Raw genomic sequence first — 27,137 nt, 5'->3', positions numbered from 1 at the left:
CTCCCGCTTCGCTTATTTCTCTTTTTCCTCTTCTCCTTTCCTACCGTTCTCTGTCTTCCTTGCCCTTCCGCTTCATCCTCGACTCTCATTCCTTCCCCTCCCTTTCTCGCGCTCTTTCGTTCGCCATCCTCCTCCCTATTCACGTTCTTTACACTTTTCCACGAACCTCCGCTCCACGGAACAATCCGTCCGAGCTAACTTCGCGGAGGCCGAGCGGATTTACAAACGGACGACGTTCCTCGTCGCGATGTCGACGACGAGAATTCTCTTGCGGATTCGCATCGGAGATGCGCGTACAAACGATAGCTTTTTTCACGAACTTGGGAAATTTAATAAAAACCCAGTATAATCCTTCGATAGTAAGAGGACCATTGGGAATTTTAGAGAATTTTTGATTGGTCGATCGAAATCTTTTAGTGTTATCTTTGGTATCGAGTAATCTTACGATTCCTTTCTCCATCTTGCGACGTCGACTTTCATCGTAGAAACCCACGTGAAGGGTAGATACAGTTTTAACGTCGTTTCTTCCCATTCCTCGAAGGTGTCACGACGTTCCGACCACATTTCCCCATCGCTGTCACGAACCACACGGTTGCCTGCGTTGAACCCCGCAAATTGTCGAGTGTAGCGAGAACTCTCTGTGTCGTGGCAGGGGAATCGCGCAAATTGAGTTTGACAAAGTGGATCATCGGGGTCGGCCTTTCAAAGACGTAATAACGCTGAACGCGTGGCTGTGTGGTCTGCAGCGCGTAAAAATTGGACGTCACTCGTACAGCTAGCATTCTGGTCGAACATCTGCTGTACCTCGCAATTTTGTTCATTTCAGGTTTGCCAAAGCACCACCTCGTCTTGTTCCTATACGAAACTCGATAATTTGCTTCGACCGATTGTCGGAACAAGATTTCGTGCCTGGCTGACTGAAACGGGAAGGAAGGGAATCACGCAAATGGAGTTTGACAAAGTGGATCGTCCGTACCGCCTCTGAAACGTAATGGTCGACGCGTGGCGATGTCAGTCTTTGCAGCTACGACGCCGGGACGAAATCGTTTCGGTAAAAATCGAATGCAACCAGATGGACCGGTCTCCGTGCATCGAGTTAAGTGAATGAGAAAGATAAACATAATAATTACGGCAAATTGCTGGCTGCCGCTGAAAAGCGCATCGTGGAGGACCGGCACGTTACAAGAGAGAGGAACTCGGGCGCCGCTAAGTATCAACGCCCCACTGTACGCCGCCCAGTGAAATCAAAGTAGCTTAAATCGGTGTATCACGAGACTCGTGAGGATCTCTTAAGCAGACTCGCGTGTAGCCTTAAGGGATGGATTCTTACGACGGAAGGGAAGCTGCTGGAGAGAAGAATTTGGCGGATAAGATACACGAGGATGTAACTCGACTAAATTTTGTTATTCCGCTAACTTTATTATCACGATAATAATTATTACGATTGCCTGCTTACCATACTCGGATAAGATTGCTTCGATTTATATGATATTAAAATTCTTCTATCTTATCGTATAATCGTCTATCTTTTTCTGCGATCTTGGTGCGTCAAAAACTTGTTTGATATCTGAAATTTCTTAGCGGAAGACAGTGGAAAGAAATTCGATGAGGCGAAGGAGCGGCTGACCGGAAGTACGTTACTCGCCGCGTGGGTCGATACTGTTGGAACATCGGTACAGTGCAAACAGCTTCGATAACAAACGTGCCCACTCCCACAAGCTTGTTTGCAGTTAAGAGCGGTGCGAGGGCTTACAGGGAGATACCTGTTACCCCGTCGCTTATTTCCCCTTGTTCCCAGAACTCCAGTCGAAATTCGCGACATAACTTTCCGGCTGGTTGAGCCTAAGTTAAACGCGCGTTAATGCAGACGTCGCGTGGGATTCTTTAATCGTAAACTCGTTTACGATAGGTTTGTGAACGGCAGAGTGGCAGAGGCGTGTGCTGGAGTTTGCGTTGGGTATTCTATTCTGGTAAAAGCGTGTATTACGAGCCGGCGTAATTCTCATGATGTAGTTCGTTGTACGGTGAAATCACCGGCCCGTAACACGGTCACGAAGCAACGCGAGCGTTCTTGTAATTATTAACTCGTCATTAATTAGTATGAATTCAATTAAATGGCCAGAGCAACCGGCTATTACCTGGCCAATTACAGAATCGAATGATTGAAAGACACATCAACGATTAGATAATCCTTAAAGCGAGCCAGAGCCACGCGCGAGCCATCGCACAGGATCGGTTATATTGTTCCACGATAGAAATCAACCACGCGTTGCAATCATCGAAAGTAGATTGCAAGAAGTAATCTTAATTGCGATATGACGTAACCAGATAATTTTTTATGTTTCAGCCGTTTCCACGTTGCGTCGTACTAACTTTTCCAAGTTTGATGCTTTGAACTTTGATCTATCGATCGTACGATGATATGACACGTTCGATTTATTATTTGCGTCATGATCGATAGAAATTGAAACGTTCTTTCGCAACTTTCACCCGAACTGAACTGACGTTCGTGGATCGGAACGTTTCAGTGATAGCCATTCCATGCTCAAACGAAGATCGTAGGCGAAAAAAATGGTAAATATTTATTTTTTCATTTATTCTAATTATTTAGATTTCTTTTGATTTTAACATCGGTTTATGATTAGTCAGGGAATTTTGACGAAAGAAATAATAGCAAATATGATGCAAGAGGAAGAAGCAGTACGATATTCGTAAATGTCATTATAATTGTTGATTATCTCAAAAGATAAACACGTCATATCATTTTAAAAGATTTTTCTATTTTCACAGAAATTATTTACGGATCTAGAATTAATTGTAATATCGAATATTATGTTATTGAAAATGATATTTGAAATAACGTAACTTCGAATATGCTCGAGTCCATAATTCGCACGACCAATTGTAGAACTGCTTCTCTGTGCAAAATAGCTACGTAATGTGATTTATACTCTTGGCCCGTAATCTTCAAACGCAAAGCTTGGATACACGTGACGCGTGATTCGATCAGGGTTACGATTTCCGATCCCAGACGGACAATCGATCAATTAAGCTCGTTTGTTGTTGTACGCTCCTAAACGTGTAACCAATATTGATTCAACGACGATAGACACGCTTTACAATAGACGGAATGGCACGTAGCATCAACCACGATAGAAATTATCGCGTTGCAGGCGTATCGTTAACGCTTCCGAAATCCACGGTCGAATCTATTCTCGCCCCGAGGTAATCGTGGAGAATTGCAGCGGTTTGAACGGGTGTGCGCGTGCACGCGATACACCCAGCCCCTATGACCCTGCTGAAATAATAAACGCTCTCATGATCGTTCGCGCGGCTAACAGAGTGTATCTCGCGAGTTACAGCGAGCAACGAGTAGTTGGCGCCTACCCGATAAACCGACCGACCGACCGACCGACCGACCGACCAACCTCGCCTCCGATCAACACATCGCCGCGTGTCGTACGGAAATTTAATATGCTCGTACAAGACCATATACACATGCACTATGCCGGAGATGTATTCGATGAATGAACTAATTGTGCGTTCCACGTCGCGAATTCTACAGGATGATGCCACTTGCTGGTCAACTCAAAAGCAGTGCCGCCGAACTTGTTTTCGGTTTACGTATGTATAGGTACAGTAGTGTGCAGAAGTCTCAAGTCATGCATCGATATGTAGCGTGTTTACAGTAGCGGATAATATTTCTAATATTAGAAATAGCGTTTCTACAACGTTATGGTATTCTTTAGAAAGATATTCTTAGATATTTCCTTTATCGCGCCATTCGTTTGTATCATAGTTTGAATTAACTTGCAGAGGAAAATACCTCATCACGGATTTTAACGAGATTACGATGTTTTCTTGTTGATACGTGGAAACAAAATAAGCGGTTGGATCGGAATGATCTTGGGAAACATAAGATAAAGGAGAGAATATCTCCAAAAGAAGGAGAGATCAGTAATTTTTTACAACACATTGTACTTTGAATGTAAATTATTTATCAGGGTACGATGAAAATGTCGAGCTTGAAGACGAGCTTTCTTAATCGGTTGGGATGCTATATTATAGTTTCTCGTTATATTCGATATTGAATGAAGTACAAAGAAGTTATTGTCTGCAGTGGTTATAAATAACATTGCGATGATATTCGTGCAAGATGATAATATTGGAATAAAATTAGCATGCAGTAATATTTCATCCGTGATAACAATTGAGGGTTAAATGAGAAAAATCAGTGACGGAGATAGGGACTTTAACGAAGTTGTAATCAAGTGTGCGCCTGGCTTCTCGGGCAAACAGCAACGAAATGAGACGGTAAATAGTTTGAGGCAGGTGTACCCCATCTGCAGTGTCAGCTGCCAGCGGCCGAAGCCCTTGGCATGGTCTACCTTTGAAATTCGAAAAATATCCTGTGCATGAGCGAGCGAGCGGACGATCGAGTAAACGGGCGACAGCTGTTGCGATTTTCTGTGGGTGGCGAGTGAAAGTGCAGCTTCGAGGTCAGTGCGGGAGACAAATTGAATTTTTGTAACCACATCCTTTGGTAAATCCGCTTAAGAAAAATTTGAGCCGATTTTGCTGTCCAAAGACTCGTACGTCCATCCGTTCGAATTATTATTTTCTTTTATCTCGCTGAACGATTTGTGAATAGGATGCAAACACAAAGATCGATCGACTCGAGAATAACTCAGCGTGAATAACATCGAATGATGTGGAGAACTGTGAATGAATGTTTATGCTATTAATAGCAGGTGAGAAACGATTCGGAGATTGTACATGGAGATTTGGTATGCATGTGCATGGTGCCATGTGGAAATTTAGTTGCACGTAGCAGGAATGTGTGTTGTGTGAAAGATTCTTAACCCTTCGCGCATAGAATTTTAACGTTTCTATTCAATAAAAAATCAATTTCATGAGAACAAATTATCGATTGTTAAATTATCATCTACGATTGCTTTCTTAATTTTATAATCTACGCAATCAATGTGTTAATATTTCTGGAACAATCGTTTGAACGATTATGCACGATTGCTCGAAAAAGTGATCACGAAGAGGAATTCAGTTTTTGAACCGTACCGTGGACTGTAATTAAAAAATTGATCAATTTCCTTGTCGAATGAAATGTTTCATCAATTTGTTATCGAACAAATTAAGATAGTAGCCGATCGTTTGAGCTGTTATCGTTATATCATTTTTACGTTTGATGTTTTATTACTTTCTAAACGGAACGTTCAAGTATAATGTTTACATAAATTGATTACGCGAGAATGTTGTTGAAAACGATAAAGCGTTGTTTATAATTTATTTCATTCGATTATTTACAACACTCGTACGATGCTGAAAAAATAATGTCAACACAATTGGGATTTCGGACGCAAGTGGTTGATCTTGTTGCCAAGAACACTTTGAATGTTTAAAAAAAATCACGAGCATACAGTTGAAGCTAGAAATCAAGCGCGTATCAATAACGATTATTTCGTATTTTTCTCAAATTTAAGAAATTTTCTATTAATAGAAAGGTACGACTCAGTCGAGAATGATCCAAAGAATGCAGTAGATTTAACAGTGCAATAAGAATCGAGAGAATTCTGTGTGAATCACCAAAGAATTTCGAATAATAATTAGAATTCAGAGGAACAGAGTTGGAAAGAATTGAATCATCCTGAGTAAGAATTATTATGGAATCAAATTGTCATTCTACTACTTCTATTTCATTGTTAAATATAGTTTGCACTGCCTTGTTTTATATTTAAGAGGTAAAATTCTGTCTACCTCATGCTACATTCCTACAATTTATAGTTGGAACAGTATTTGTAGCAATATAGCGGTCCCCTTTTTCGTTTCAAGGCGAGCTTTTTCGTCGATCTGGATGGAAGCACCCGGTCCAGGGGAGGAATCTTTTTTTACTCGCGATGCTGCACACTGCGCGCCTCTCTAATGTCCCACATCCTGCCGCTGAAAGCGTTCTCTCGTCATCAAATACAGAATCGTAATTTTTGAGTCTGCTAATTGCTCCGTATCCGGGTAACTTGAAAGCGGTTTTCTCCTTAACGGTGTTTTATTTAGTATGGTACTGCGATGACGCGATCAGTTCGTGACTCAGTTTCGAATTATTCGATAGTCAATGATTCATCCGATTATGCGAAACGCCAGACTTCGAGATGTTTTTTACGTTCTAATTCATTACTGGAAATTAACGACACCAGCAGCTGTTCGATCGTACTTTTTTGCCAGCTTCGAGGTCAAATTGTTTCGCGATCACGCAATTAATATAAGTAGCGTAGACCTGTCTCGTATATTTTATTGGCTTAGATGTTTGAAGAAATATTTTTTCAATTGATTGGTCGATCAATCAAAAGATGTTTGAAGAAATATTTCTCCCATACAAATAATAGCCTTTATTCGATCAGTCGGAACGAAACGAACCTCTGCGGCGAACTCTTGTCGTGTGTTATTAGCACCGGGATGTGAGTTACTAACGCAATTCGCGCCAAGTACTTCCAACGTACCAGTTGAATAAATACGAGGAAATCGAGGAGCCAAGGAAGTAAATATTTAAATACCTTTTCAGTCACGAATCGAGCGGTTCCCGTGGAACATTTGCTAGCTGTGGTTGGTTGAAGAGTAACACGATCTCCTGAATCCAGTCGCTTTTAATATCTCTTGGGCTTGTTCACGATTTTCGGAGGACAGCACTAACTCCCGTCGAAGAATCAAACACTTTGCAAATCGACTGTTACGTACAAGACAAAGAAGTTTGTAGTCACGATTTAACTATGATTTCCGTCTTCGTGATTCATACGTAGTGTCAACTTCTCACAATAGTCGTTTATTCGTGTCAATATTTTCCGCTTATATACATCGAATAGAGTATAATCTGTTTACAGTTTCGAAGATCTTAGACTTGAAAAACTGATGAAGTTTCACTAGTATAGATATTTGTAACCCGACGGATTGTTCATTCGTTAATCTTTCTCGACTATCCACGGAAAATGATAAATTATTGAAAAACACAATAATCAACGAATACAAACAAGTAAGAAACAATAACAAGGAAAAGCACGGAAATAGGCGGACGTGGATGACGCGTTGGACGCGAAATTCGTTGAAAAATATTTTGACAAGTGTTTGACGTTCAAATTCGCAAGGCAAACCGGACGAAGGCCTTCGCAACGTTTTGACTCGGAGCGTCGAGAAGAGACTGGCGAACGCCTTTCTGCCTCTGCCTGGGACATCGCTGGGCATCCCTTTCCACCAATGACGAGGCTTCCTTACTGGTCTCACGGAGAGACTGTGAGTACCTTTACTCTTGATAGGTTACCTTCGAGTTAACTCGATAGGATCGTAAACGTGCGCATGCATATAAATCACTCTTTCGATCTTGGAAGTTGCAAGGATTTTTGGACGAATCTCGGTAACGGAGTCGGCCGAGATCTGCCGTCGAGAATCCAGGAAGTTTACGAGAAGTGGTCTCGAACCGATTCTATTTCGGAACGGATCCCTTCTTGCCGTGTAAATCTGTTTCATTTATAATTCACTATATAAATCTATTCTAAAACAGAAATATTTGTATTCCTACTTATCAAAAACATGCTAAAAAAATAAATACGTATCTTGTATAAAATAATTGTAACGTTCCTTTTCAACGTTGCTGTTCAAAATTAATTATGTTTAATATATTCGTATTTGTATTGTTTAAATAGCATTTGCAATGCTTCCAACATAACTAAAAAAGTTTGGGCACAACTAAACAGTTATATTTAAACTATACTGTTAGTTGCTTTGTACAATCTTTTGTTTTATATGTGTAGCGTGGTTTTGTGGCTATAGGAAAAACTTCTAAAAAATTTATAATACAGTGATGGGTGTAAATATATCGCGGATTTTGTAATTGGAGTCGTTTCGGCACTTTGGTCATAAGTGGGCTGCGAACTTTTACGGATTTACAGAAAATTTGAAAATGTAAACATGCACGGATTATAGGTAATACGTAAAATTGCAGTTTACTTATAACTTTTAGTACCATGTAGTTTATATTTGTATCTTCTTATATCGCTACTTGGCATTGACAGTGGCACACACTCAAAAAATGTAAATTCTAGAAGGAATGTTTTTAAAAATTTACAAAGAAATCTTCGTACGTCATTTCGAAGATATTATAAGGCTGACTTAACACAAGATATGCCGATATTCACGAAAGCAGCACAACCTTCCACTTTTCGCGTCACAAAACAAAAACGAGCTAACAGTTGTTGTAAAACTAAGGCTTGGTTGACAGCGGCATAACTACCTTTGACGCAAAACTGCTGGAATTACAAGTATGCCGTTTTACATGATAAAAGTAAAAACACAATACAAGACTTTTATTCGATAACAGCAAATTTGACATTTTTTGAGTTGTGACACTGTCAATGCTAAGCATCAATACAGAAATTCCTTCATACATAAAAGAAATGGTCACCAAAGATATTCAAATTTGAACAACGATATTGGAGCGCATCGAGTGACCAATAAGACGTTAGGTCGCACGAGACGCATCGCAGATGCGCCGCGGATATCGATTCGCTGCGATATATCGATTGCGCGAAACAATTATTGCCAGTGCAGCTGGACGCGTGATACCTGGCACAGGTTAGAAGCGTATCGAATCGATTTAGAGAACGTGTTCCTTCTGCGTGTACCATGGAAAAAAGCGGCGACTCTTTTCTTCACGGTGCGTTATTGTCCACCAGCGAGTGCAAGATCGAACGTCGATAACTCATTTCGATGGCTGAACGAGTGCCGCCGCGCCGTGCACGCACAATGCCGCGGTTCGCGCAGTCGAAAAAAGGTAATTCAAGTTACACGATCCTTTCGACCTTGTATCTGCGTGTTCGTTCGTTGATCGCGCGTGACCCATGGCGTCTTCCTCTTCGCGATGGAACGCAAGATCTCTTATCGAGAGTCTGATCTCGATCGTGTCGCGGTTTTCAAGGGAATGACCGTTTAACCTTACCAAACTCGAGGAACCAGCCTTGACGCGACGTTGACGGGTCGGTTAAAGTTTCAAAGCGATTCTCGTTTGTAGATTTTCCCGCGATTTCTCTTATCCTACGTTTTATCTACAATGTCACTCTTTCCAAAAGGTACGATCGTTTAACCTTACTAAATCCGGAGGACAGGCAGCGCCACGATGTCAACATTCGAGTTGACGTTTTGTCTTGGTTATCTTTTGCAAATTTCACTCTGACGTGACATAAGTTACATTACGTGTATTGTGTATTGTTATGGCTTAGCGAGTATGATCGTTTAACCTAAAAGAGCAAGGTGGATTTCACGAAGTTTGACAGGAATGTCGAGGTTTCGAAAGAATGATATTATACAAGGTTCTTCTACGAAAGACGCTATCGATAATGTATTATTCAACGTCTGCGATTCTTGACCACGGGAACAAGGAATTTCGAGGACCTACATACATGCACACCGTTTGTTACCTGGTTGGCATTGCGACGTGAAATGTTTCACAGGTATGTACGTATATGTAATACTTTAATGTTGCATGCGTCTCGAGTTATAATTTCAGGTTGTCGATGTGCGCGCTTCATAAATGTTTCATGACGCTAGGATTGAATAGAATCGTCTTGCAACTGCGTTTCGGAAAGTTGCCGATGTCTTCGCCAATGTCGATTAGCATGTGCTTGTTTCGAAATATGCGAATACTTGATCATTATTCTATATACATATCGAATTGTTCTTTTCTATACAGCAGCTACTTATACAATCGTTAGCTGTTCATTGGGGGAACAATGTTTCATGCAAAATAGTTTGAAGAATCGAAACTATAGTTGAAGTTAAAACAAAATTTCTTTACAAATATAAATTATCTTAGTCGAATCGTAATCTCTATGACGATATTATGAGGCAAGGGTCCCAGAACCCCTTTTGATATATACAATTATGTACCTTAACAAAGACAGTGATGCTAGCGACCATATAAGTGGATACAAGTATTTCTGATAGCTTGACTGGAATTATTTTTTGTTTATGAACATAAATATATTTCAATGTAATTAATATATATATTATCTTCTTCAACATTATATTCTCCGACGTAATTCTGCAAGCTTTCTAAGAACACTGAAGAATTCTACGGATAAAAAGCGTCTCGTTTCCGTTGGTTGCGGAGCAAGTTCGCCACGTAACTTTCATCGAAACATCTCGGTTGTAATTAGCGAGCGGGAACGAGCGACCTTGTCCGGACAAGATCTCGTCCGCGTTCACGATTCCATCGATCGTCCCCGGGGCCACGAGGACTTCTCGGTTTCTTGCGTCACGTCGTTTCCCTCGGTCGCGCGGATTCTTCGAATCTCGGGGTCACCACCTAAAAAGAATCCGCTCGATTTGGGAAGCGGATAACGACGCGAAATGGTGGGGGTAAGAAGCGCCCTTGGGTGGATTTGAGCGCCACTGACAAGTGTTTCGCCATAAGGCGACTGGAGTCGAGTGGCCGGTAAAAAAGAAGTTAGCTGGCCTTTGAGGGCTCGAATTTCCTTCGAGTTCGAGTTCGGGCCATTTGGGCTCGAGGTAGCGCCTGAAATTGAGGCTGATTGCAAGGCACTTATACATACTACCCTTTTTAGTTAAAATGTCCCATAGACATATTGAAATATTTGACATTCCCTGTATTTTTTTTTTACTCGTTAATTTTGCTCTTCTCATATTCTAAATGAACATTACTGACATATAAATAATTTTTAAATATTTGATTTTAGTATTTAATACAACTTTACTGTTCTTTTTGTATTCTTATCCACGTTCTTATTACGAACAAAATATCTTCAAAGAAAGAAAATATTTAACGAGAGGATGTTCCTGTTATTCCTGATTTTTGTCGTATTTTGAGTGATAGGATTTCCCTTGAGTTCGCTCGTACCATAAATTTACACCTATTACGTGTAATTATATCTTGTTAGGCTATAGTTACAGTAGCAACGTGCTCCGATGAACTGTCGTTTCAACGAATATGTTAGAACAATCAAATCTTCAGTAAACATATTAAATGTTAATAGATTTCTGCGAATATATGTATTTCGGTCTTCAGATACATATGTATTTGATACATGGAGAACAATTCTGCAGAATCCACATTCTCTGTATCCATAGCCGTATACGCTCACTCGTTTCAGCTAACGTTTTACGATCCAATTTACAAGATATTTATTTTACGAACACATGAAATCTTCTTTGGCCTTGTTTTATCATCGATGTTATTTTATGTGTTTGGAAAGGAAACGCAAAGTGCTTATTCGTGTTCCTCTTTGTCGTACGAGCGTGTTTCCAGAGCGCAAGGTTACGAGAGAAACCGACCACGATTGAGTTTTCACGTTATGTGGTAACACGTAACGTGTACGAATTACCGCTAGCCAGGATACATTTGCATGCGCGACGCGCTAGTTGCTCCGATATCCCTGACAATGACGAACGTGACGCAAATGACAGATGCATGCTTGTAAAAGCCGGCTCATTGTCACGCAATGTGTACGACCGTTTAAATTGTATCCAGAGTTTTGTACCTGTCGAACGGGACCGCCGACTGTACAGAGAATAATCAGAAACGCGTTGGTTAACGGATTCGCGAATATGAATTGGCTGCTTTGGATGTCTTCCATTGCCGAAATACTCTAGCGAATAAAGTAGAACTCTATTTATATGAATTTCGTACGTTTCGCCTCCTATGAATTGGATCCATCTATTCGAGTAGACACTGATTTCAGCTGTTCTTTTCCGCTACAGGTTCGCACAAACGGTGTTCCATTATGAACATTTTTTGAAGAGAAAAAATATTATCTCTACAGAATCGAACATCTCTGCAGTGAGAATTATCGCGTAGAAGAAGTTTTAGAATTGAAAATACGCGAAATCTCGTCGTTCCACGAAGTGCGTTTCGCTAGTCGTTCAAAGTCAAAGTTGACTTTGAAAAGGAAAATTCCAAGTGGCGGCGGCATCTCAAAGGATAGTCACGCGCGGTTGATTAGTTGGCGCAAGAATGTTGACTGTGCAAAGCTGCGCGTGGGAAACCGGAGCGTACGTGGCGGAAGAACACGCTAGGAGAAAAGTTGCGATTCACTTATGATCAACGCTGTTTGACGCGTAATCCGTCACGGACGATCGATGAAACAAGATCACAAAGAAGAAAACATTGAAAACGAAAGTTCCCATGACACCGTTCCGCTCGATATGCAGCCGGATGTTCAGTTAGCAGCGATAGGACTTGAGAGTCATGTTTTATAAGAATCGATCAAGTAAAGAATCGCAATTTTTTCAAATTTACAAGGAAGCTAGTCTACGCTAATACCATCGTCTTTAGTACGATATGACAATTGCTTACGAAGGAGTTCGTATACTTGTAGATACTTTTTATGGATATACTATATTTGAATGATCATATTGGTCTAATATATCTGAAATTTATAAGGTATTTAATACAAATATATATTTGACGGAAATCACGGAAGTATTTAAACAGTGTAATTATTCGTTGTATTAATAAGTCTAAATTTCAAAGACACATTTTCCGATTGCTTTCAAATTATACCACGACAGTAATGGCAGTCGTGTCTCATTGTCAATGAAATTTCAAAATATTTTACACGTATAACACGCATGGTAGAATGTACGCACATCGAAGTTTTCTACGTTGAGTGTCCAAATACTTTCCACTGAACCACTGTAAGAAATTCGCAAGGTAGTCTCGATAGGTATCGGTGTGGTACCTATGGTACCATTCCCGACGCTATCAGCTAGGAATCGGTGACTACCGCTTGGTACATAGTAAATTCTTTGGAGGCGAGCAGGCGACCGGAGTCCACACGGTGGTCGCGTTCTAGAAGACGTGCGCGAGAGAGCGAGCGCGGACGCGACAAAAAAGAAACCGGTCGAGCTTCTTCCGTTTCGCGAACGGGGGAGCATGGAAGGGTCTCGCGAGTTCAAACTTGGCGCGAGCAGCTCTATAAATGCAGAAAGAGAGAGGGGAGGAGAGTGAGAAAGAGAGAAGAAGCCGGACCTCTCTCTGGTATCGGTGTGGAATGCGAGAATCTGCACGGCCTCTGCACGAATTCCTCGTGCGCCCCCGAGGGCCGAAGCAGTCCTTCCAATTAGAGCCAGCACACCGAGTCCAACGGGATCTTTGCAATATCCCATCGTATAATCTCCGTTTCCGAGATAACAAACAGAGCTGTTATAAGCGTGAAATAAATATCAGTTCGTTCGCGGCTTATCCGAGGTCAGATCGAACGCGCGAACAACCACACGATCGGTTTCTATTAAGGTGCATCCTCACAAGGTATTTGCGAACAGTTCGTAACAGTTCTACGTCTGTTCGTGGTCGCGCTATCTGCCCGCGAACGCGTTCGTGCTGAGAAGTTATAGATTGTTTCTAATATTCACGGTTCATGAAAACAAAAATTGAAAATTCTTTCGCTTGTCTTTTCATAAAAAAATCCACGTCCTCTTCTCGGTTAAAGTAAGTGATCCCAATCTTTCGAACAGTAGCGATAATAACAATTTAATTTTTATTTCGGCTACCCTTCGTACTTTTTGTACTTGAAAGAATCATACTGAACTATACTGAACCTATACTGAAACCTTCGTGATTATGTTAAACCTTAAACCTTCGAGTTAAAATGTTTGCGAACATATCGCGAGCACCGTTCGCGAACACGTTCGATAGTGAGCAGTCGTCTTAAGTCGCGACTCTGTTGCTCAGAGTCTCGAGCAATGAGGCAACTTTTTCAGCGATAAAGCGTTCCGAGGCGACCGAATCGAAGGTTATCGACGATAACTCGTCGTCCTCGCGAAAGAAACCGATCTTTTCCCGGTGTCTAACAGGCGTTCGTGCAATGTCGCCGCTATAAGCGGAGAACATTCCGAACCGGAGAAAAATTCCGACTGATTGCTCCAGGATCGTACTTGTACGGTATACACGTGCAGGATTGCGAACGTCGTCAGTGGATGAGCTGGTGCTCGTTCTCGCGGCTACGTTTTAGCGCCTGGAGTGCAGAGGCCGAGTTACTGCCACGTCGACGATAAGTCAGTCGAACCACGATTTCCAGTCGAAAGAGTATAACTGTAAAGGGATGTTTCCTGCCTCGTTTCCATCCAAAGAATCGCCTTCGCTGTAAAGCTTATTTCTTTGACCGAAAATTTACACGAATTGCTTCGTGCAACGCACGACCGAACTTGATCCACGCATGGTTCGAACGTTGCTTCTATATGCTTCAAATGTCCATGCGCATCCTTGCAAGCATACGAAACACGTGCGTAACTACGATATTTAGAGATAGCGACGAGCGCGTGGCATCGGATCAGTATGCACGCAGGAAGTCTACGGTGAACACCTGTGGGCTGTGGCACAAGGTGTTGCCGCCGACGTATCGGTGACTCTTGGAGGGCGCTTTGCCTTCATTATGCATTCGTTTAGACGAGACGCGCCACTGTCGTCCATACTAATTGCTCCTTTACTGCATTCGGTATTTGCAAACGTTGTTCGAAACGCGAGATAATACCATGAATGAGAGTATTCGGCCTTTGATCGCACAAGCATCGAGCGACCGTAATTTGTTTCCAACGATTCGATCGTCGAGATATTCGATCACGAGACGCTATATCGATTCGATCGTTTCTTTCGATCGAATTCAATCGGATTACCATTGGCGTTGAATCGTCGACGACGGATTTGCCCGGTGAAATCGTTCCCCTCGTTACAACGCGATTCTTCGAATTCCTCGGGGCATGGGGCAGCCGCCTGTTTGCATGAGTTCAAGTATGACTTATCGAAGGTAATCGAATCGATGTCGATGCTCGAGCACCTTCCGGGTTAGCGCATTGGAATGTTGTCGCTTCAATCGGACATATTGGCCACACGTAGGCGCGGAGTAGATCCTTTCAGACCCGATTGCCTGCCTGCATTCTCTATCGAGCATAATGACGAGCGTGGTTTTTTTTATCTCTCCGTCGTGTCATTGGCTGTTCTTACGCTTTCGCCATTGCCAACGTTGCTTATGTATTCGCCAGATATTCGAATGGGACGATCGAATGGAACGGTCGTAGCTGGATTTCCGGGATGGATTCTCGGTTCTTCGATCATCCGGCGAAACGCGTTTTCTCGACGAGTTCTTTTTCGACCAGTTTATTGCACGCAACAGTCGCTCGTTTCTTCATACTCGATCTCCTCTGTGCCACGAATTTATGCCGTTTGCGACCGATATCTGCACGATGGATCCTCCCTCAGGGATCGAACGATCGTAAAAGTCTCGTTAGAAGAAAAATATTAAGGCGGTCGAGAATGGTTTTACGCGTTCGATCGTCCGAGTATAGTTTCGCTAAAATCTAACGACCGCGGAGAGATCGATTAATATCGCATAAATTGGAACCGAAGGCAATCTTCCGGCGAATTTACTACGCGGACGCGTCAACGAGAACGAGATGCCGTGTCCCCGGTCGTATCTTTCGCTCATTCATCTTACGATTATGCGCGCCACGGTTAAACAACGATCCTTTCGACTAAACGGTTTTTAAAGCGGTGGCCAACCGGTTCCCGCTGCGAGCCGGCAGATCTTCCAGCTCGCGTATCGTCGCGACTGAGTTACTCGCCGAGCCGTGCAATAAATAAAACCGAACGATCTAATTTCAGTTCCGTGGAAAGAGGAATTCGCGAGCGGCGACTTGGCTGTGCACGCGCGCATCGATCACCCACGTTATTTGACCGTGACTTTAATAATTATCCGCGCGGCAAACCATCTTCCGTCATGGCTAAGCCCTGGGATGCTTCGAGAGGAATCGTTGCGCGAGCGGTTCGAGCCTTCCACCTCGCCGATTTATCGTCAATAGTTTCTCCGAATGATTGATTCGACTAATCATCGTTCGTGACCGGTTCCCTCGAACCGAATAGGGAACGAGCAATTCCCCTGACAAGTTATGTTTAGGTCTTGGGTTAATGCATCGCCAACTCGAGCACACCCTGCCAGTCGATGCGTTATAACCTTTTTAATATGATCTCCGATGACGTTTTCCATCGACGCGACCGAGTGTGCGCGTTCATTATAAGCGCACGAATATTAAACGTACGGAGAGAAAGTCTCGGGGATTGCTATTAACGCGATCGAACCGAGTTGCTTTCGACTCGACGATACTATGCAACGTATCTCGCGTTTACAGCGATACTCTTTTTTCTATATTCTACCGCGTGGAAAGATCGTTTGCGAAAGAATGATTAAGTTGCCGCATTAGCTGAGGCTCGCTACGGAATCGATCAATTATCGAACAATGACGCGATTTGCGGGCTGGGCCAGTTATCTTTAGGTCAGGATACTGTGTGCGCAACGTCAAGAGGCTGCCGGTGTGGAATGCTGTCTCCTCCGTTCAGGATTCATAGTCAATACGCGTGTATGGCCAGAGATTGCGGTCTCTTCGATTGGGAACGAACCAAAGTGAAAGATCTCGAAAAGGAAGGCGATTAAGGGGGAATGGGGGACCTTGAGCGCGGTCAGCCACTGCGAGAGCTCGAGAAACCAGACGGCGAACACTGGAGTTGGGTATGCGCGACCGCCATATTGTTGTGACTACTATGCCCTGACAGAGCCTGACTAGCCACCCACACTCGCAACCGAGCGCAACTCTGGTCGCCGAGAGGCCAGCAGGCTCACCTGATGGAACGCGGTGACACGACCGCCTGCGCATATCTCTTGTTCCTTTTCCATGGACCATTTATCATTTCTCCCGATTATCCGATGCTTTACGTAACAAACGGTTGACGTTCACTCGGGTTAGAAACGCGTCAACCGATCGTTGGAGACCGAATCGACACGGAACTCTGTGTTCTCCGGAACCTTGATCTTATATCGGGTTCTCCTTTTGCTGCCACGATTTCGTAGCTCGCGGATTAAATTAAAATATTTGCTTGGAAAGAGCGGTATGGGTGGTTCTATTTAAGGAGCGGCAAGGTCGGAAGGCGAACGAATCGAAACGGTGAAGGGAGGAATGTCAACGATTTCGCGTTTCGTTCGGTAAATACGGCGAAAAGTTAAACAAGCCGCTTGAAAGTAACGCACTGACGATATGTATTTATCCGTAGGTCGTAAAGTCTCGCGTTTAATAGGATCCTAAAAACCTGGTTCATCGTTAGCCTGTACAAAGTAGCTGCTACTTGACCAACTTCGGTATGCCTTCCTTGCCTAACCTTCCTTCGCCTTGCCTACTTGCTACTTCTTGAATTATTCTTAACGGTTTCGTTCTCACACCCACCGACCGCGATCGAGCATCCACTTTCGAGGAGTGGTGCTCGCCGATTATCGATCGAAAGGAGTTTCCTTATTTCTTTTCGCGGCTCGGAATCGTCGGTCTTGGAATCTCAAAACGTTAAACCTTCGCGCGTACAATTTCAACTATGAAGACGAAATCGCCCGTAGCTCCTTGGAAACCACTTTCCCGAGAAATTTAACGAGCAACGGCTGGTCGCCACGCACACACGTTGATCCCCTGTATGCAAAAATTAATGACCGCTCCGCTCGCTTTTCCCCGGCGGAACTTCAATTATAAATGAACCGTCGGAATCCATATTTAGAAGCTGCAGGCTAGTCTTTAGCTTTCCTCTTAGCATCCTCTCCTGTGTTAACGCGCTGGCTAAAATACGAGACGCTCACGTTGGTTACCCTCGCGCGGTTCGCGAGAGGTGCGAAAACATCTCGGTCGTACACCATTTACTGGATCACGAGGCGCGCTGCACCGAGTAATAATGCACCGAGTGTAAATGATCGCGCGTACGCCCACGATAATCGACATCCGGTACATCCAGCCTAGCAATTACCGCGCGCCTTTTCTACAATAGGAACGTTGGATTAAAAGCCGCTGCCGCGATAGCACGCGCTTCAAACGAGTCTAGTTAACCCGGCGACACACGGTACATAATTCAGAAAGTCGGAAAATAATGGCGAAATATTCCTTTTTTTTTTTTTTTTGTCAGGAATATACTGATAGGGAAGAATATATTTTTCTATTTTGTAGTACTTTTGCGTATAATTTCAGAAAATTTCTGTCGCCAATCTATTTCCGTATATTTTTCTTAGTGCTATGTTTTGAACTTTTGATACAGAATTACCTTTCAAATGTCATTTTGTAAAAGAAATCTAACATCGTTTTATGGAAAAAGACGAAACATATGTACCGCGTGAATAACTGTGAGCGACAGTGTATCGTGGTATGAAATACTTCAACAATTCTCGAGTTAATGGTATTTTCTTGTTGCATGTGCTTGGTGTTGTTAGCTTCTATTTATACCACCTCTTTTGTTGTAGCGTTTTGAAACTAGAGAAGATTTCTTACAATACACGCTCGGTGTTGTTAATCTACGGTATATCGTTGGAGGTGGTGGATAATACGTGGAATTTCAAACCTTGTCCTTCTATAAAACGCTCCTAACTTTCTCTTCTTATCTTCGTATATTTCTTTTTTTCGATTATGGAGATTTTTCTTCTGTTTCTCATTTATATCGATAATTTGACTTCATTTCCTTCATTACAGCTTCCTATTTACAATTTCGTAATATCCTACAGCCTTTATCCACACATTACGTATTCCACTGTTTCATCCATAATGGATTAACGCTACATACTACGTTTCTAAGCGTGTTTCGTAACTGGGGTCCATAAACTCCAGAGTTCATTCAACGTTCATCCAGCTAGTTGAGAGAGATATTTTTAGCGTGTTTAGAAGAGGTCGTAAGAGACGGTCGCTAGCCACACCGATCTCCATGCCTTCGATTTCCCACGTAAGTCTCGCGATACTCGCGATCCATCTTTGGCGGACAATGAGTAGCAGCGGCGGATCTGCTCGGCGTGGATCGAGCCGAGGCAGGAATTCCTCGTGTCGAAGGTGCGCCCAGGCAAACACGCCTTTGTCTCTCGCTCGAGAGAGTTGCCTCCGTTTTGAATGCTCTCTGGCGTGCACACGCGCGAAACCGGAGAACCTTAGCGGTGCGTAACGCACCGAGATTAATGCGTAACCTTTATGAAGCGCGACGCGACGCGACGCGACGCGACGCGACGCGCCGAGCGGCGAGGCGAAGGGACGCGTGCGTGGGCGTGCGTGTCGCGTATTCTCTCTGCCCTGGCGAATTCCTTCGCCACGTTAGCCTTCCAGCTCTCAACCTTTGCGCACAGAGTTCAAACGAACTCTCTCTGGTCGACTTCTCGTGTCGTTCGAGATAGCAAATTCCTTTTCTCTTTTTATCCTTTTCTTTTTTTATCAAAGGTTAAGGTCGCATCAACTGCATAGTTATTAGCCAAAGGTGTGTAGCAAGCGAAGAAGATAAAAATTTCGTAATCTTTTTACGCTACATCTTTCAGCTATTTAATAATTATTCGTGAAAAGATTGTACGATGTTGAAACAATCGATATTTCGATATTTTTAACACAGAGAGACGAATCAATATTTATTGTTTCGTTTCTTAGTTACTGAATTTAATTCAATGAATTTAACGAAGACAAGCGGATTACGAATTTTATTAATTCCGGCATTACTTTTAAGGAGTCGTTTGTAGTTGTTTCGGGGCTACATCGTACGATATGTTAGAAAGAAAGAGAGAGAGAGAGAGAGGGGAGGACCAGTTGATTCATTTTAATGAAGCTGATTCGTTTGATAGCAGATAAGAGTCACGTATTTGCGAGACGAGAAACTTGGCAATTAGAGGAAATGCGGGTCAACGCGAATAGCGATACCGGCGCTAACATTTTTGCGCAGTTAGCACTGTTAATGGACGTAATCGACTGATTCGAGCGATTTTAATAGAACCCCCTCCCAGACAGTACGCTTAATTGTTCTGTACTGACCCCGAACGCGTGTTTTAATTTGCCAAGCGGAACTTTTTCCAACGTCAAAATAGACAGCAAGAGAATAGCGAAGACGTCGCTTTATTCTTACTTACCATTTGCATCGAATTTGTTTTCCTTGCCCGGCAATTCCTGTCGTTCTGTTTTTCCCGCGGCGTTTGCCCCGCTGTCGCTCGATTCTTTATTCCTGCGAAACAAAATAAATAAACGTAATTCATATTAATCGGAAATAAATAAAAATAGTCTTTATCAATCGAGCAAGTCGTGTAAGAATTTTAATGGTTGTTTGAAATTAAAGGTATTAGGCTGTGGAATATGAAGTGTCTGATTGTTAAGCCACAGATATTGGTTGTAAGGAAGAGAAAAATCTTAATTTTAAAATGATATACGAAATGATCTACAAAGATAAAAATATTTGTTGAAAAAAGAAAAACGGAGATCTCGAAGATCGATACAACAGAATCTGACATTTAATACGTTACAACCTAATAACATTTTTGTGTAGGATTGTATTTCGTGCAGACACGCAATTGTAACGAAGTCAATGGAATAGTCCGTGCTGTTTCGTTTCCGCATATCGGATCCTTTTACGTTAGCTAAGTGGGCAGTTAACTCTCTTTACGTAGCACGCCAGGTAAAATGACCGAAATCTTTCAAATGGTGTTTGGAAGCATACCATTACTCAACCTAACTACAGCCCTCTGAAATTTCACCCTTTCACTTAAACACGCTTCGTTCGAATCCAGCAGAATCTTTTGGAATGTTAATCGCTCGCTTTCGATTTTATTGTATCGCTTACCGATGCCACGTGCGTGATCGATTCCATCTATTCATCGTATCGGTTTCGTGCCGATCAAACGGCTCGAAATTAAATGGAAGAAAGACGTGTGTAACTTGCAAAAACACTGAACATCCAATACTATTAAGTTATTTCATTTAACTTGTTTCCTTTCGTATTATCGACTTTTAATGTAGCATCGTTTCGTATCTGTATCATCGCCTTTTAGTTGTTTATTTTCTTAATTAATTAGTATTTAATTTTTACACCCTTAACGTACAAAACTATTCATTGATTTATCGGCAAAAATAATTAACATCTCGTATTGTTGTCGAAGCAATGAGTTTCTGGTTGATCATTGAATGTAACGATTAAGAAAAGACGTTCGAGATCGGTTAATGGTCCATTCATAATCCTACAAGAATCATTTAAGAAGAGTAGTTCTTTGGAAAAGAATTTACGAGGCTACTTAGTAAGCAGAAAAACATTCCTATAATACTTTATTTAAGTGGCGCGTACATTCCTATTCCTATGAAGTTACATCCTATTCCAATTCCTACGAAGATACGTTATCTTGAAACTTTTCTTCGATTTTCCAAACAAACTTCTCGAGAATACACCAACGAACATTAACGTACATTTTCCCAATTCTCTATCAAGCTTTCCACAAAAGACCAACAAAGCTTACGAAACGACCTAATAACTCAATTATGCATCGAGCGAGGCGTGGTTCGATCGTGCTATAAATAAACACGAGTAGCGTTTTGCAAGCATAAATCGTGGCGGGCATGTTAATCGTGGCAAACTAGGGAAATGCAGGGCGGAAGCGCAATTTGCTCACAATTAAAGAACCTCACCGCGTGAGGTTTCTCGACGCGATCCATAGTTGGGAATTAATGTACTGTGAACTGCTACCTACTTAGACTGCTTCCTACGTAAACACTGTGAATAAGATAGCAGATCGGCGCGAAAAGCGTATTCCGGTAAAATCTAGTAGATGGTATACTTTGATAATTCGTAGTAAGACACCGAGACCAGTTTTGGAGTAAAATCAGGCAGCTGATCGGAGGTATCTCGCGACCGATCGTTGCGTACGAACACTGCTTTTGTTCCCTGTTTCGAGAACTGGTTTCGCCAAGTTGAACGACACGTTTATCGCCAAACATATTGTTCAATCCTAAAAAGTTCCACCTCGTTCAAATTCGTGGTTCGACACCAGCAAAGTGCGACAAGGATCGTTCGCTACGACTGGTGCGAGAAATTGTTCAACTTTGCTGTTCTCTTTATTTCTTCTTCACGGTCGTATCTCTTCAGATATCTTCTTTCTTGGAATATTTTGCTCGCAAAAAGCGCGGCATATAGAAAAATGGAACTAAGTATTCCATTTAAGATATCACGATCGAGCTATATATTTTTTAAACTACGTGTATTATAATTTGTAATATTGTGTTATTACGTTTATTGTTAAAAGAAACATCCGCGTTGAAACGGTCAAAGTTAAGTCGTCCGTTAATTCCGATCTTTGGGCCATTTTCTTTTGGGTGTTTTTCTATCCTTAAACAATCTATTGAGCTTCAAGATGAAACGAAAGAAACGTAGTTTCACGTTGGAACTTTATGCGCAAAGATTTGTTTGAAACGTTTGGTTAAAAGGACTTTTGTCTCTAGAAACGAATGTGAGATTGAGATACTAGAATTGAAGGAGCGCGGCAGAATCCAGAGATAAATAGCCTAATGTAGTCGCGTAATGGTACTACTTTAATCATAATTATAGTGAAAGTTCATTAGAAAGGAGTCTACCGTGGGCAGACAAGTTATACTTTAATCAGTTAAACCGGGAAGACGAGTTAACTTGTAACTCAATTTGTAACTCAATATCTTCTAGATATAATAATGGTTTTATTTAGGGATCCCTTATCTTTTTACCTGCCCTTTCATATTTCTGAAAAAGATTCTACTATAATTTACATTAGCACGAACTAAAATCGACCTAATTGATTTGTCCGTATTTATTCCTATTTTCCTGACTAAAGAAATGTTTGTTTAACACATTCGCTGCTACTGACTATGCTACGATGCTGCTAACGTAACTATTGTATCATGTTTTTGAGTTCGTGCATTTCGATGAAACACAGAACAACGATCAATGTATTAAAATAATATTTACGTGCATATATAAATAACATACTTTTGGAAATCAAAATTTTTCACATAAGAAGAAAGATGCAGCTGCAAAGGACCAGCTGTATCTTAGTAGCTGCGAATATGTTAAGGCATGACCCGATTAACAGGTTAAAACGCAACGAAGATGAAGACTTGAAGACTCACGGATTCGTATATTCTAGAGAATTCGTTTCCTCCTCTTCGCCAATCGTCGCCAAGTTGCTCTGCCAGTAATAATCTCCGTCGTCGCTTTCTTCGCTCGTGTCTTCCTCGTCCATAATTTCCTTGTTGTTTTGGGTACAGCTATTCGTTAGACTATGCACGCTAATATCGTTACACGATCGATAGGAATCCTCGCTTTCGCTGCTTTCTCGTCGTCCAAGTATATCAGCTTTAACCGGTGAACCAAATTGATCCAAATTCTCGTTTCTAACGTCCTTCTTATCGTCCTGTTCATCTATCGGCTCATTAAACTTCGTAACCTGTTCTCCTTCGTCGTCAGAATCTTCTATTTCAGTTGAAATCGTAAGTGAAGTCCTAAGCTCTGGTTTAGGTCTTACCGGTTGCTGATAGTTACTGTTACTCACATTTATTACCTTCGTCCTTTCACTATCATCATTTCTTCGTTCATCATCATTAATTTTACATTTACTCTTCTCCTCGTCGTCCTCGCGCATCGTTAAATTCGCCCTGCGAGGCGAGAACGCTTTCGCTTTCCTTATCTCGATTATCTCCAACACCTTGTTCGTCCTGAAGCCTTCGTCCTCTCGAGGATCATAGTCCTCCATAGACTCGGTGTCATCCGTTTCTTCGATTCTCTTCTTCTCCGAATCTCCAGCTTCGTCGCCGAAACTCTTCGATAGTGTCGGATTCATTTCTAAATCTCGTCTGTCGTGAATCTTCGATCTGTCCTCGAGCTTCGCCCTGACGACAACCTCGTCCAGTTTGCTGCTGGTGATGTCAGCGTTGAGGCGCGGTGGCTCGTCGTCCTCCTCGAAACTCGTTTGCCTGGACTCGGGTAACGAGGAGGGTTTGACCTCGGTCCGGGGCACGATCGTGGGTGGCGGCGGCGGCGGAGGTGGTCTCTTCCGTCTGATCTTGACGTCTCTTCTGGGTAGCGGCTTGGGCGGTAGAACAGGTGCATCCTGGCTGTCGGAAGTCTCGATGGAGGACTGGTCGGACAGTTTCTGGGAACGCGAGTCGACGGCGCGATCGTTGGTCGGTTGATTGACGCTGATCCTGTTTACGTGATTCCTCGCCGGCAGAGGCGGAGGCGTCCTGTCCGAACTTCGTCCGCTGGACGTCTCCTTGTGCTTCTCCAGCTCCTTCGAGGAGCTCGTTGCGTGGAACTCCTCGTGGATGCTGTTCACGCGCTCGACGAGCTCCACGTCGTCCTTAATTGGCCTGAAATGCGTCGTCGAGTCGGCGGCCAGATCGGCCGTGTAAAAAAGATCAGGTCTGGCTTCGTGGCCGTAGCTTAACGGCGCGTCCTGGAAGCTCAACGGCGGCTGAAAGGTGATCGTTTCCTCGATCAGCACAGTGTTCGGTGCCACTACCGCGGTGATCTTCTCCACTTCTCCTCGCGACTCCACGTGGGTCACTGCTTCCGAGCTGGCTAGACGGCGAAGCAGGTAATCGGGAGGGTTTGACGAGTAATCGTCCAGGTTCTCGAATGGACAAATCGCCTTGGACAGTTGCGAGTCGCGGTCCGAGGATCGGTCGAAGTCTTGGTCGATTCGTGAGAATTCGTTCGGCTGCTCGGAGGTTGTGGAAGCAGTCGAGGCAGTTGAAATTGTGGATACTCGGTCCGAGGTTGAAAATCGATCGATCACTGTTGACATCGAGCTGCCTGTGTCGTCTGACGTGCTTCCGTGAGTCGAGCCACATTGCGACCTGGCGTCCACGTATACCATCGCTTCTGGAGGTTCCTGCGAATGTACAGACATTAGTATTCGTTGATCGTATCGAAGAAAAATAAGATACATCGCTTAAAACGACTAGAGAATCGCTACCGAATCGATGATTCTACTTCGCCACTCGGACGGATAGGCGCCAAAGTGGCTACCACGTGCTAGATCGACATGATATTTTTGCGATACTTGTGATTGATCGATGCGTTATCTTTATGATGCTACGAGAAAAATAAAGTTTAAAACGGCCATTAAACGATAATGCGATCCTCTAGTTGTTTCGAGCGTTTTATTTTCATCGTTACTTCACCTGCTTCGATTTCGCGAATTCGGGCGAGCGTTCCTTGGGCGATCCCTTCGGGCTTTCTTGAACGGATCCATTGCTTTTCGGGGAAGCCTCGCAGCTATCGAATGGACTCGACTTGCTGTCGAGCTGATTGGCTAGCTGCGTGCTGGGTGATCCATTTTGAGAACTATTTTGCGAACTCGTCTGCGAAATAGTGTGCGAGCTACTCTGCGACCTGGATCCGTTCCAGGATTTTTTGACAGGACTCGGGTTCGCTTCGCCGTCGGCCAAGCCTCGAGCTTGCCTCAACTTTCGCGGCGGTACAGGCGGAGGCGCCGATGGCAATTCGGGCGGCACTTTGTTTTTCTCCGGTGAACTCTTTTTCTCAGCGCTCACCACTTCGGGCCTGAGCGCTCCTCTGCACCTAACCATTAGCTTGATAACTAGCTGTGACTCCTTCAATCGCCTCACGCAATCCAACCGAGTCATGTGTGTCACTGGTACACCGTCTATCGAGAGTACCTGGAAAAGAGACACGGTAACATGACCGGTGTGTGCGCACGTGAGATGATGCGGCAAGCTCGTTTCTTGCTCCTGTTCTTTCCTAGAAACAAACCGCTTCTCCTGGGAATCGTTACGCGGCAACTGGGTCTCGAAAATTATAAACGTCACTCGTGACACGGAAAAGTGATCAGTTTGTTCAATCCACCCTCTTAACGTTCGTTAAAATTACTAGAAGTATAAGTCTAATACCGAACGAGAAGCACAGAACGACTTAAGAATGCTTTTATCTTTAAACATACAGGTTGGTTACAAAGAAACAGGACACCTGGATATTTATCTTATTTAGCGTATAGAGCATAAGTGCGACTAATTTAGCGTAAAGACGTGACAAATACAAACTGCTTTGCTCCCTATATTTTTCCTTATTTTTCACACGCAATGTTTTACAAAATTAAAGTTGAAACATTGTTTATATAAAGCATTAGGAAAGAAGGCTAGTAGGTACTAGCGAAACTCGACAATTTCCTTACCTCGTCACCCTCTCCCAAAGTACCCCACGAACATTTCGCTCTACTGGCCGGGCTTTGTTCCGCGCAGCTCTGAACAAACAGCCTCCTAACCCTTTCAGACGTCTTATTTCCTCCTTCGAACTTCAATCCAAAGCCTAATCGCTCTCCTGGTAATCTGTACACTTCGACTTCTTCCTCGAGTGGTCCATCGACTCCGTTGCTTGGGTTCTTTGTCAAAGTTACAGGTAAAGGAGGTTCATCCTCTTTCTTACCGCTACCAATGGACAATACGGTTACGAAATTTTCCGACGGTGGCTGGCCCTCGACGCTGACCACCGTCACGAAATCCTCCGTTCCACTCTTGGCGACATCCATTTTCCGGATCGTTCTTAAAGCGTTCCATTCATCGCAAGCCCGCTGATCTTTAGAGTCCGGAATGCTGGCCACTCCCTGAAAGCAGGTCCGTACCATTGTAGACGATCTATGTCGTAATCGATCGATGGACAAGTTTTCTCGCTGGTTCGAACGAACTTTGCGCGCTTTTACAGGGTAAACGATCTTTTTACGCGTAACTCGTTAGACGACGTTATTACCGCTTTCTCCGTTAATTCGAATAGCTGTACCACGATATCATCGTGCGCGCCGTTTTATACGTGGAAGACATTTGTAATAATTATCGTATAGATGAAACTTTTTAGCATATCAGGAAAGCAGAAGAAAAGGTAATTTTAAGGTATGAATCATTAATTCGGATATAATTTGATAGGAATGTTCTCATCAGATCTCATTATCCTCTGTCACACTATGATGGAAGATTAAACGTGTGCATGGTTTTATTAGGTTGGTGCATATGGAGCGGCGTTTCTTTAAATAAAACTTTTTCTGCGCGTGCTTTCTTCGGAACATCGTGTACTTAAAGTAATTGCGTGATTTAATGTACTTTCTCGATAACTAATTGGTTTCGTTATGCCGGATTTATGAGGATTACTTTACTTCTAGAGGTAAGAAATTTCTAGTACGGAGCTGTCACAGTTTCTTCATTTGTAGTTCCTTCTGTCGGGGATTAAAATATTGCTTGGACGAAGTAGAGAATGTCATTAACCTTTACCAAATGTTAAATTTATG

At 42.9% G+C, this 27,137-nt stretch overlaps 1 protein-coding gene and 2 long non-coding RNA genes across 5 annotated transcripts in view; 2 read left to right on the top strand and 1 right to left on the bottom strand.

Moving 5' to 3' along the window:
* LOC117206481 (serine-rich adhesin for platelets) overlaps nt 1-27,137 on the bottom strand; it is a 60,219-nt gene that overhangs the window by 23,473 nt on the left and 9,609 nt on the right. For both annotated transcript variants that reach the window (XM_033445858.1, XM_033445859.1), the window contains exons 2-5: nt 26,034-26,462; nt 25,024-25,521; nt 22,969-24,731; nt 19,959-20,050 (exon numbers count right to left, since the gene is read on the bottom strand). In XM_033445858.1, the coding sequence (XP_033301749.1) occupies nt 19,959-20,050; nt 22,969-24,731; nt 25,024-25,521; nt 26,034-26,462 (2,782 nt within the window). The remainder of the gene's footprint in view (nt 1-19,958; nt 20,051-22,968; nt 24,732-25,023; nt 25,522-26,033; nt 26,463-27,137) is intronic.
* LOC117206490 lies at nt 2,360-7,594 on the top strand. Of its 2 annotated transcripts, none has more exons than XR_004487404.1 (3): nt 2,360-2,574; nt 5,848-5,989; nt 6,572-7,594. It is a non-coding gene; the product is annotated as an uncharacterized LOC117206490 (long non-coding RNA). The 2 variants fall into 2 exon arrangements; XR_004487403.1 differs by having other exon boundaries at nt 5,848-6,024.
* Nucleotides 8,034-27,137, top strand: part of LOC117206492 — a 122,922-nt gene continuing 103,818 nt past the window's right edge. Inside the window, exon 1 of the long non-coding RNA XR_004487407.1 lies at nt 8,034-9,506. This is a non-coding gene — a long non-coding RNA (uncharacterized LOC117206492). The remainder of the gene's footprint in view (nt 9,507-27,137) is intronic.

This window comes from Bombus bifarius, unplaced genomic scaffold (genome assembly GCF_011952205.1).
Source record: "Bombus bifarius isolate JDL3187 unplaced genomic scaffold, Bbif_JDL3187 scf7180000008008, whole genome shotgun sequence".
NCBI classification, from domain to species: domain Eukaryota; kingdom Metazoa; phylum Arthropoda; class Insecta; order Hymenoptera; family Apidae; genus Bombus; species Bombus bifarius.
The sequence above is the reverse complement of the archived record's forward strand: the minus strand, read 5'-3'. Positions and strand labels throughout refer to the sequence as shown.